Genomic DNA, 12,586 nt, shown 5'->3' with positions numbered 1-12,586 from the left:
TGTTTAAGGTCACCCACTGGTCTTGTGTCCAAGCAGCCGGTCATCTGTTCTGCTCGCAGTGCGTTGCAAAAAGATTCATGCGAGTGTTTTCCAATGTGCCTCAAATCCACCATAAGGAAGTTTTTGAAAATAAATATTGTAAAAGAAGGAGGATGAGAACAGAGTTTGTTTGTGGTTTTAGGCGACGATGAAGAGGTGAGTTTTTAGGCATTTCTTGAAGGTGGAGAGTGAGGAGGGGTGGGGGGGGGGTCTCTGATGGTCCTGTCCCCCCAGGGCTGATGGTTTGTCCTGTAAGGGGGAGGGGGGACATGAGGTTTGAGTCAGCAGACCTGAGAGTGTGGGTGGAGGAGCTCAGACAGGTAGAGGGGGGGCAGGTGATGAAGAGCTTTGTAGATGAGGATGAGGAGTTTGACGTGGATAGGCTGGAGAACGAGGAGCCAGTGGAGGTTATGATGGACAGGGGGTGATATGGTCTCTGGTGGGGGGGTGCTTGAGGAGACAAGCAGAGGAGATCTGTATGTATTGAAGTTTCTTGAGTGTATTTGATGATGATCCGTAGAGGAGACTGTTGAGGTAGTCTAGTCTGGAGGTGATGAATGTGTGGGTGAGAAGGAGCACGATGGAGCCATAGGCTGTCTATAGAGGATTTTGTGAAGTGTGAGTCCAGATTTGACCAGAAACTGGTATCAGAGGAGTTTCTTCCCGTATAGGAGCGGCTGGATGAATCACAGCGGGAGAAATAACCTCCACTGTCTCCACTCATGAATATTACACACTCGTGTCTGTACAACACACTGAGATCTCAGCCTGCTTCATCCTCTGAATAAAACATACAATAAAATCTTTCCTTTCTCAACCACCCCCCACCCCCCACCCCCTCCTCTCAAACTCTCCTTCACTTGATTCTGCTCAAAGTGAAGCGAGCGAGCGACCAGAGGAGAGAGAGGTAGACTGTACAAATCCTGAATAACAAACGGAATAATACTCTTCTTTTCAAAACGCTGGATGAGAGTTTGCATAAATTGTGAAATATTTCATGTCAAAGTTAATCTTCTTAAACTGATACATGTACAGACTGAAGACTCTCATGTGAGAGAGTAAGTTACCTGAAGGAGAAAAATAAACACAAACTAAAGGGAGCTCAGACGTAGCTGATGGGATAGAGTTATTTTGGAAAAGATAATAATACTGTATTTCTTAATATTTCTCCCAACACAAACTAACTAATTAAAGTGTCCTGCATTGATTTATTTATAACGATAAGTGCCGATTAATAAAAGTCTGTATGTGATGATACTTGATTGATGCATCAAGCTTTAAAACATCAATCAGATATCATAAAGTGTGATTTAGACAGTGACAGATATAATGCAATACATTTTTAAATCCAAGCAAACAATTCAAAAAGAGAATTTAATCCTCGAATATTATCCCAAAGTTTCTGCTTTAAGAATGTCTCGTTTCTGGCTCCATCACATGGAGCTATACTTTACGCAGCTCTCTACGGGGACCGGATTTACTAAGACCTGGATGCACCCTTCAGGTATTCTCTGAAGAGCGCTCTGCTATGACGCATGCTCGCATCCAGTCAGGGCAGCATCCCACTGACAGCAACACAGAGAGGACGAGACCGGATCCTGTGAGCACAACATACACACGCCAATTAATGATCATTTTTCAAAAAACGTATTCTGCTACGGTCGCCTCGCGTGCGCGTGTGTGTGTTTGGATCCGCTGATTCTCGTTTTGTTTGGACTGAAGACATCAGAGGAAGACTTTCAGAACATTTGGATTCTATTGAGTTGGAAATTTACCCCCCAAAAACCTGCATCTTGTTCGACAAAGGACAGCTCCACATTTATGAACTGGAGCATGAATAACGAGCTGTACTGCTTCTCATGAAGTCTTCGTTTCGCTGCTGCATTTCAAACGTCTCCAGCTGCGGAGAGACGCGCAGGCTGTGAAGAGGCTCCGCTCTCTGGCGCGCACAGATCTCTGCTCCTTTGTCTCACAGGTCGGACGTGTGTGTGGATGTAAACTCGTTGCGGTCAGAGCTCAGCAGAGTTTTATGTTTGGTAACACATTTCCAGCAGGCTGAAACTCGACACCTCCTTCCCGTCTCTCCTGCCCGCAGACCTGGGCGTCCCGAGCTGCTGCAGGTGCCGCAAGGGACGCCATGGGACGATCCAAATACTGATGTGATGGGTAAGATTATCAGATGTGTACATGAATGTGTCTGTGTCTGCGAGTGTCTGTGTATGAAAAGCCAAAGTGAGTGAAACTCAAAGTCTCGGATTCTGACGCTTTTGCGATGGGAACTCTGCGCTCTTTGACATCACCAAATCAACCTAAACCGAACTTGCTAAGCAGAAATATATATTAAGATTAATCTCAGTAAGTTCTACTTAATAATTACTCCGGTATTGAATAAAAACGAATCTTTGTTTCGTTGTGTAGGCAGTTTTTCTTCCGTCTCCATGGCTTTTACGCACAAAAATCAAGCCTCGGTCTCAACCTTTTCTGCCAAATTTGTTCAAATCATGTTCACCTGCGTGCAAAATATTCATCTGGGTTAGTTCATTGATAGAAATGGTTTGGACATGTGATTTTTAAACATCCCTGAAACCTGAAACAGAAAGGCGTAAAAGCTCCAGTGTAAACATGATCTACAGTCTGCAGACAGATGATCAGACTTTTATTTTGAAACATCATACTGTTAAGCTCTTCCTGCTTAAAAGCTTGAATTGATTTTCTGCAGGGCTACCTTCTGCAAGTTCAGCTGACTGTCCTTAAATGTAAAATGAAAAAAAATATTTTCTACTTTGTGGAGACTCTTCACCGAGTCCCTAAGAATCTTTTGAACATGAACATGAACGTTTCATTTCTTTGAATTTGAACTTTTCATTCAAAGTGTATGAACATTTGATTTTGCAGTGTGGTGATGTAAAGTCTTCTCCACACTGTCATAACCCTGTAAAGAAAGCAAACAGACGACTGTGCAGTGATTCTGTAAACTCAGAATAAAAATGTGACCAGGTGAAGATTTAAATGCTGTTTGACATTTAAATCTCACACCATGCAAAGAGAGGACAATAGGGAGCGATGCTGCTCGTGTGCAGTGTTCTGGTTGTTTTTTTGTGTTAAGTGATGAATGGGACGATAGGCGGCACGCTGGTCTCTGACCTTTGAGTGTGTGTCTGTGTGTGGTGATTTGTGTGTGTGATGCTGACTGTCTGTGTGGGCGTAAACGTCTCTCTCCAGCTTCAGGGATGCTGATGCCCAGGGTTCTGTTGCCATGGAAACTGTTTTATTTAGTTTAACTTTTTTTGCGCTTAGCATCCTGAGCGTTAAAATACTCTAGCCATCAGCTGCTTTTAGTCGCTGCACTCACACCGAACACAGTTCACTTTCGGGACAACACGAAGCTCATCAATGTCACTTCTCCCTCACCGACCAATCAGAATCAGGAAGGGGCGGGACATACAGCAACAGCTTAGTCAGGAGAGCAAAAGTTAACTTTCCTAACCTAGCAACAATGAGCGTGTTGTTGCCATAAGTCCACAAGCTCCATGTCCCGAGTCACCTCACATATCTATAAATCACTCAGATGTCACAGTTTTGACCAACAAAAACAATACACCATGCTAACATGTCAATCAATGTCATTGTCAAGGCTACGGCTGTATTAACCAATAGAAAAACATCACTAATGCACCACGAGGCAAAGCTCAACACTGATTTGTCTCGACATGTGTCAGTCAATCTTGAAGTTGCAGCTGTTGCTCAGCTAGCCTAGCTTATCATGCTAACAGGAAGTCAGCGTTTTCCAAAGAGCTCCCAAACGGCTTCCTTTGAAAAGTACCAGCCAATGAATATGCTGCGTTTTGCACACACTGCAGGTGTCCATTTTCAGTCGCCCACGGTGAAGATGCCGCCATACAAAGCCGTATTAAAAAGAGCAAACCCAAACGGTGGGCTCAGGCTGGAAGTAGAACTGTTACGATCTACTTCAGTGAGGCAAGTCAGGGGTCAACACTGAGCTTGAGAGTCAAATCTACCTGTGGACCTCTCCTCAGCAGAGTCTGAGTCGGTCCTCGGTTATTTTTTACCGTGTATGGCGTGTTACAGCCGCACGCCTCGACACGCTCCTGCTGACCATCGTCACGCAGGAAGTCGATGAGAGGAGCTGACGATGACCATGATCTCTCCTCGTGTGACTCACTCTTCATGCGTGCTCATTTGCCCCAGTTCTTGATATTTTATAAAACATGAGGGGCGGCTGAATATTAGTATTTCATGTTTTAAATTCAGAGTCTTGCCCTGTGGACGAGTGATTTCAGACTGCCTACTCTGATTACACTTCCATCTGTGGTCAAATAAAAGGTCGACAAACCTCTTTGTAGAGATTTGTTTTTTCTTTTTATTTGTGAATGAAAACAGATTTCTGCTTTGGGACCAGATTTGTTGCATAAAACATGAAGTGAAAGTGAATATAAAAATCTGCCTCTCCTGCTGATGCAGTTTCAAAGGAGAGTTGCTCTTTCTCACATGCAGAAAAAATCCAACTAAAAAAGAACCTTGTGTCACATTTTGCTCTAAATAATATCTCCTTCTTGAGTCTGTTGTCACAATAAGAACAAACTGGACAAGGTTAAACTAGGCAGCAAGATAACTGGGAAGCAAATGTCTAACCTGACAGACCGGTACACACTGAATTTATCCAAAAAGATCACAGCAGACCCTCTCTCTCACTGTTGCCAACTCCTCAGTGAGGACAGAAGATATTGGCTGTCCTAAAAGTCACTAGAGGTCGCTAAATGACGTCATTCCTAATTTGCATTATTTGCATGTACAGCTGGGACTGTTGCACGAGGCTAGACTGACAGCCTGTGAGTGCTTTGAGATGGGGGGGTGGCTCACGACAGCACCCGCTGCTCGTTGAGGATGGTAACTGCAGAGCGATACATGCTTTCACGTCAGAGTCTCCAAAACACCAGAAAGTCTCCAATAACACCAGAAAAAGTCTGGATTTGTCGCCAGTAGCTTTTGACAAAAAGTTGCCAAGAGGATTTGGAAAAGTTGCCAAATTTAGCGAGAAAGTCGACAAGTTGGCAACACTTCTCTCTGCCCTGGATTAGGACTAACTGAGTTGTCACATCCTTTGTACCACAGAGTGTGTAGCTGCTGAATCAGCTCTGATTATACTGGATGAACCCGGCACTCTGCACTTTATTTAACTGGCTACTGAAACTCCCTCATGTAATCATGTGATGCTTTAATGTGATTTTATGTGTATGTATATGTTTCTTTGTAAGTAAAATTCCCTTAGGGCCAATAAAGGTTTCATTAATTTGTCATATGCACAAATTTGCAGGGTCCCCTCCAAGGGGGACTCTGAGGAGCAGTGAGGGAATGCTACTTCCAAAATCATGCTGCTTTTTGAAGATGATAAAAAGTCCACTGAGTTCAGGGCTCTCAGTTCTGGAGGAAGACAGTTCCAAAGTGTCAGTGCTCAAAGGCACAGTCTCCTTTAGTTTGAAGTCTTGTGCAGGACGCTGGTCGGAGGACCTCAGGGACCTGCTGGTGTTATAAGGCCTCAGCAGCTCAGTGATGTAAGCAGGAGCTCGACCAATCTAGGCTCTAAACACAACAAGAACTTTAAACTGGATTCTGAAAATGTTAAACCTCAAAGAAGAAACGCCATGATGCAATGCTAGCTAAAGTTATTTTATTTAAGTGTAGCAGCGCAACGACAGTGAGTGCTGTGGGGCCCGCTAAGGGGGGTTTCCTACTGTCATTGCATATTTTGCACATTTTGAGCCACTGCTGTGGTTGAAAGTTTGTGGGCCCTCTATTAGCTTGGTTAGCGCTCTGTCTGCTGTCAGATTGTTTAGCTGTCAGGTTGCTCTGGTGGCTCTGGTAGCGTTTCAGTGAAGTCTAAACATTTTAACATCATTATCACTTTTCTATCCTCCTCCTCCTCCTCTCACGATCTCATTTCCTCACCCTTCTGGTTTGACCTTTTCCTTATTCTGCTCTTTTTATCTCCATCTTTCTCTCCTTTTCTTTTCTTTTCTTTCTCTCTGCACACTCTTCACTGCCTTCCATTTTCCTTTTTTCTCCATTTCTCATCTCTTTTGCTCCTAATTTCTTTCTCCACCTTGTTTCTCCCTTTTTCCTTCCTCTTCCTCCTCTCTCGTCTCTGTCACGATACCCTCTCCTCCACATCATCTTCCCCTCTCTTGACCTCCTTCCTTATTTAATCCCTCCTTGCTGCTTCATTCCTCTACCAACCCATGTCTTTCTCCTCCTCTCCCTCTCCCCGTCTCCAAACTCTGTCTCATCCTCCTCCTTCTTGCTCTATTTCCCTTCCATCTCTTCTCCTCCTCTTCCTCTTTTCTCCGCTTCTTCTTGTCCTCCTCCTCTTCGTCCTCCCTGCAGGTTGTTGATGGAGAGGAGTTCGAATGTCAGCCGGGACAGTGGTCATCGCAGGAGGAATTCTGGCTACAGTCATCTTACTGACCATCGTTGCTGTACTGTGTTTATGTAGGTTACAGGTAAGACTTTCTGACTCTTCACCAAACATTCAGTGTTTAACAGATAATAACACATTTTAACTTAAAGATGTGAACATCTAGAGTAAAACATTTTAATTGTGACTGTATAAAACACAAGTGTGGCTCATTAATCAGATGCTTTTATCCAAAGCGGCACATTAGAGAGTAACACAAGCAAAGATCTAGAGAGGAGGAAACAACATCAGGAAGTGAAAAACAAACAGATTTTAGTCTGATTGGACACACAGGTGCTGACAGGAAGTGACCAGAGGTAGAGCACAGCATCAAAACCATCTTAAATACCATCATCATCATGAAGGTTGTATGTGTTCATAAAGAGCTGGGTCTTTAGCTTTTTCTTAAAGGTGCAGAGGGACTCTCATATTGAATGGAGTTTGGAAGTTAATTCCACCACCGGGGGGCGACAGAGGAGAAGAGTCTAGTCAGAGACTTAGGACCCTGTTGTGAAGGTTGGATCAGACGCCTTTCATTGGCAGAGCGTAGTGGGGGGGGGGGGGGAGTGTAGACCTGGATCAGAGACGTCTTTGTTGCTGTTTTGTCAGCGAGCAGCAGAGTTTTAAATTTGATGCGAGCAGTAACTGGGAGTCAGAGGAGGGAGATGTACAGAGGAGAGACATGTGCTCATGTGTGAAACTTTCATATACTCTAGATTCAGTAGACATGAAGTGAAATATTTGAAGTCTTTTTTTCATTTGAATCTTGATGCTAGAAATTTTGATGCTCAAACAAACCAACAACAGACTCGTTGGGCCAGTTAGCTTATTCAGGACAAGATTATTTGTCTTTAAGAAGGCAGGTATAAACACAGATGTGGCTGCTGTTACTTGGTGTCATAAAATCTACCCTTTCTCCTTCCCTCTGACAACAGCTCTGACTGTTCTTTATCTGTTGTTGTGTTTGTCGTCTTCAGTATTACTGCTGTAAGAGGGAGGAGTCTGAGAAGGGGGAAGAGGAGGAACCAGAGCTCACCAGCATGTCGCCATCCCGCCCCCTGGCTCTGCCCGCTCCCCCTTCGCCTCCGACGCCGGAACACATCTTTCATGAGGAACCAGAGCCGTACACTCCCACTTTCCTCACTGAGGCCAACGGGCCTACCAGCTACTCCCCCACACCTCCGCCCCGCAGGTGCCAACGCTCACATGCCTTCTGCCCGTCCTGCGCTCGCTGCACACTGCCCTTCTACCTGCAGCACCCTGAGAGGCTGTGCAACGGCGGGCGCAGGATAAGCTACAGGACTGTGCAGCAGGAGGACCTGGAACTACCCATTGACCTGGCTAGCTTCTACCAGAAGTTAAATCTCATCCGCTCCGTCACCATGCGGGAGGTGGTCACACACAGCGTCAGCACCGACGTCTAGGAGCAGACAGAGTGGAGGCAGCACCTGGAGCGAACGCTGATTTATTCAAACCGCACTGACTCCATTCTGTCTGCAAACACACACATTTACATGTCAGTAGCTGTTGTGCTTTGGGTGCAGCGCAACAGCTACTGACATGCTACAACACCGAGGGCTTCTGTCTGATGGAAACACTTCTCCTGGCAGCATATTGGACGTCTAGCAGCTGAATGCACTTCTGTTCAGTGTCTGATGAACAGTTTTGACATTTTGTAACCAAGATGTGTGTTTGTTCGTGTTTAGAGAAATAGCGTCTTTGTTGTTTATCTAGTTAAGCTGCTAATCAATATATATGTGTATAAAAGTGTAACCAAGATCCTTTGAGCTTTGCTGGTAAATTGAACACACATTTTTTTTGTGATTGCGCCACAGGTGAGTCAGAAATGGAGGTAAAAAGCCTGGATGGTCATCATGAGGCTAAATTAGCTGCTGCTAACATTTTAAACAAGCTGTGAGTTTGTCTCACATGATCAGTCTTGTGTTATTGTTGACAAATCCCATGTGTTGACCAAAACCAACACTGAATGTATCCCTTAACAATTCTGTATGCACATTGAAATGTCTTCAACATTTAGCTAATGATTTAATACAACAAATGGCTATTGGCAGTAGCTGAGCGTTGTTGTTGTGCATATCCTTGATGTAATCTGGGCCTGAGCTATTGGTCTAAAATCAGATTTGAGAAGCCACCACGTAGAGAAACCAGATGAGTGTTGTAATATGAAGATCAGGGAAGCTGGAGCATCCCGGAAGAGCTGCAGAGGTTTGATGACACAAGTAATAAACAAGCCATATGTGAGATGCAGCAGGGAAGGCGTGAGCTGTAAAGTGTGCGGACACAAACCTGAGCCAACGGTTGGTTGTTGAAATCAAGTATCCTTCTGATGTCGTTCAGAATAAGCTGCAGGAGTGTGTCCTCACAGCAGTGTGTGTAGGACTTGTGGTTGTCACGCCTCGGCTTGTATCTGTGCAAGTCAGAGGAAACCACTGAGTGATGATGAGGAGCTGCCTGTCCTGAAACGAAGAGCATTGGCCTTGTCCAGAATAACTCGGGCCTAAACTGTACGAATTCAGGTCAATTAATGTGAATGCTCCATCCTGATAACACTCGTTCAGTGTGAGCTCATAAATCATGAGCTTCGGGCCAGTGTCGTAAGCAATTTGTCGTAGTGTGAGCTGATGTTCCACCGCACATTTTATAGGTGAAAGGTGATAGTTATCAACTGATGAAGACCACTGGGTCAAGACAAGTGTGTGGACCTTTCTTCTTACTGCTGTTTTTAGTCGCCCTACATCTACTTGATTTGGGTCCTTGAATCTTTTCATTACTCAGACCTCCAAACACACCAACACTCAGTGCTGCACTGCATGAGTTTCTTTGTTAGCATGCTCCCATACTGTAGTTTTTATTTACCTGAAAACCATGACAACCGTCCAGCTGCTGTAAAGTACCATATGTGCTAATTTCCCCCCCTTTATTTACTGTATGAGTTTTATATCTTCAGTATGAAGTAATGGGCTTGGGGCTGAGAAACAACGACAAGACGCAGGGACGTTTAGAGAGACTGACACGATCTTGGTTTTGGTCTTTTTATGGGGTTTGTTTACAAGTAAAAAATATAGAGTCACATTTAACCCTAAATCTTAAAATGAAGAGAGTTTTAAAGAAGAAATGAAGCTAAAGACACACACCTTACTTTTTCAGTGACCGTGTGTACGGAAGGTCAAAATGCAGAGAAAAAAACACATTTTCAAAAATACCCGTTCACGTGTGGACAAGACCTGAAACAACTTTTAGTGAATCAAAAACTAATGTTCTCTGAACCTGGCAGGTTTAAAGGTGGAGAATGAAAGCTGTTTTTGTTTTTGGTTTTCATGAAAGCTCTGCCTTTAGACGACAACTTTCTGATAACAACCGCCTTGAAAATGGATCTGCAGTGTACCTGCCTGACCACTAGTTGGCGATGTGAAACATCACTTTATGTGCACATCCTCTGCCTTCTGGGTTAGGGTTACATTACGTTTGTGTGTACGGACGATGAGGTGGTTTCTACTCCAACTGATCCAACAAAGTTAGTAAGCTTCAAGAAAATGATGACTGGAAACAGAACTCAGGAGTCGGCCATTGTTGTTGTAGTCCAGCTACTCATTCACTTATTACAGAGAAACTTCGAATGGTCAGTCTACACGGCGGTGGAGACAGAGCGATCTTTTCAAAGTTGGTACTCTGAGACCAGTCATCTAAAACGTTGTCATGTAAAGGAAAAGGCACATTGCGTCAAAAGGTTGCCAGGAAACCAGGCCTAATTAAGGAGGGAAATAACATAATCAGGGGCACAATTTTTTTTTTTAATAATCGTGGATACCTTCTTCAAGACAGGAAGTAGAAACAATACTGGAGCACACGAATCACTGAACTCAAACTTTGGTTCCTTTAGTGATTCTTGTGCTCCAGTATTTTTTCTGGTGCTTGTCTTGAAGAAGGTATCAACTGAATTAAATTTCTTGTTCTTGTCTTAAGTCCTTCTCTGAGAGCACCGACCTCCTTTTTTTTATATTCAACTGGAAAAGAAAAAAAAAATCACTTCTAAACGGCTCTAATCTGATAAAGTGAGTTAAAGGCTTCTCTGTATATTTACATAGTTCCATCTTCATTTGGACAGAAATTAAAGCATTTTTTCAAAATAAAGGTGTAGTGATAACTTTGTTATTGTTGTTTAAAGAGTAAAAGAAATCAGTGCGAGCTCCGTGTGCAGCCGTAACGTGGAGCTCGTGTTCGTGTTCACTGCTGTAGATTTGTCAGCACAGTTTTGTGTTTCTTTGTTTATTCGATATGAACTCCGAGCAGCTGCTGATTCTGTCCGTTTGTGAGTGTTGTGTGTAAAGGGCTTTTCTGAAGCATTCAATGATGACTTGACTGTGAATCCTGGAACAGATCTTCCTGTAGATAGACGCTGTGCTGCACGTAGACCACGAGATGTATGAAGACTTTAAAAGCAATATGAAGAATCCAGCATTTAAGAAAAAACTATGCAGCAGACGAGTGTTCGATTAAATTAACGTTTGAAACAGGTCGACTCTGGGAGCTCAAGAGTTTTCCTTTAAAAATGAACACTCTCACTCTCACCATTAGTGATGTCACCTGGGACACCTGTTCAGTAGCGTTGTGCGATGTGTAGTTCATTAACCTCCTTATTTATCTGATACTGGTGTCAGTAAAATCTCTCATTTCAGCCTCTGCCTGAAGCACTTCATTTCAGCTACTGTCTCTTTAAGGCCCAATTCTCCTGATTATATCCTGCTGTGTTCTCACATCAGTTCACTCTGACTTTCTGCAGAATAAATATGAAGAGGCTGGAGGAGAAACTCCGGGTGAAGAGAGAAACATGTGTCTGTTTGCGTTCACACATACAGCTCCTTCGGGAAATATCAGGAGTTTTGAGGATTTCTGCAAGTGTGAAAGATTATCTTGTGTTGAAAAAAAAATGAAGGGAAATGTATTTTGTTTTTTCACACTATTATCGAACATGCTGCACACAGAGAGGAAGCATCTATGCTCCTTTCCTTTGCATTTCATGCAGAAAGATGTAACATATCATCTGAATGCAACAACTTGCAGTCATGTTCATGTGAAATCTTCTTATCGCTGATGATTCTGTCATTGATTACAACGCCACATGAATGCAGGGTTAACTCTTCTGCAACCTCCTGTGTCGTTTTATTTTGTTTATCTTATAAAAGATGCTTTTTGAATGAAGCGACGGTTTGTTTTTAGCAGCCTTGAAGTCGCATCAGACATGAATCCATTCACAGTGTTCTCGGGAAGATCCGGAGGTCAAGTGTAAAACCACTAATCAAAGAGTGTCTTCCATCATCAGCAGAATCTTTTAATAATCCGAAGGCAGACTCTGTTTGTTGTGTTTGTTTCTTCTCTGCTTTATCAGAAGATGTGTTTTTAATATTCTGCACTTCAGTACATGAGAGGATTTGCTGCCATCCCACTGACCAGCAGGGGGCGTCAGCTGCAAACCTGCATCTACTGCAGCTGCTCTGTCATGTGAAAGTGACTTTATTTACAGTGTAAATAAAAAAAGATGCTAAACTGTTTGTCATCTGAGTGATGCATTATGGGGGGGGGGGCAGCAGAGCAGCGGGAGGGAACTGCTGCATGAGTTTTGACCCTCATTAAAGTGGACGAGTCGACTTGTTTAGATCCAAAGAAGCCTCAGGGTGAAGGGAGCAGAGGTCACCAGAGAACGGAACACATTCAGCTGATGTCTTTATTAAAAAAGCATCTGAGTTTGATTTCCTGGAGTCTCAACATTATATTCGACTTCTTAAATCACTATACTGAACCCATACATACTGTTCAGGACAAATGTGACAATAGACTGTAAACATTAATGGATGAAGCCTAAGTGACGTCAGCCATCTGTTAATACAGGAGGCAGCAGACGCCATGGAAACGCTAACGACAGGCTGAGAGCTGGAGCTGAGGCGGGTTTTAAACCTCCTGACAAACCGTTACACCGCGCCCACCTGTCAATCAGGTCAGCTACACGCCTTATTGTGAATAACTCTTATCCTTCATCAAATCAAAACTGATGAGTCA

The 12,586-nt window shown here is 43.6% G+C and overlaps 1 protein-coding gene across 1 annotated transcript; it reads left to right on the top strand.

Annotated features, from left to right (window-relative positions):
- Positions 1-1,583: 1,583 nt before the first annotated feature.
- On the top strand, positions 1,584-12,069 carry LOC110002608 (protein FAM163B). The gene is made up of 3 exons (XM_020658242.2): positions 1,584-2,205; positions 6,442-6,557; positions 7,489-12,069. Exons 2-3 carry the CDS (start codon positions 6,465-6,467, stop codon positions 7,933-7,935), a joined length of 540 nt encoding a protein of 179 aa, XP_020513898.1. The 5' UTR covers positions 1,584-2,205; positions 6,442-6,464; the 3' UTR covers positions 7,936-12,069.
- The last annotated feature ends 517 nt before the right edge of the window (positions 12,070-12,586 follow it).

Source organism: Labrus bergylta, chromosome 2 (assembly GCF_963930695.1).
Source record: "Labrus bergylta chromosome 2, fLabBer1.1, whole genome shotgun sequence".
Lineage (NCBI taxonomy): Eukaryota > Metazoa > Chordata > Actinopteri > Labriformes > Labridae > Labrus > Labrus bergylta.
Note: the sequence above shows the minus strand (reverse complement) of the source record. Positions and strands in the feature narration are given on the sequence as shown.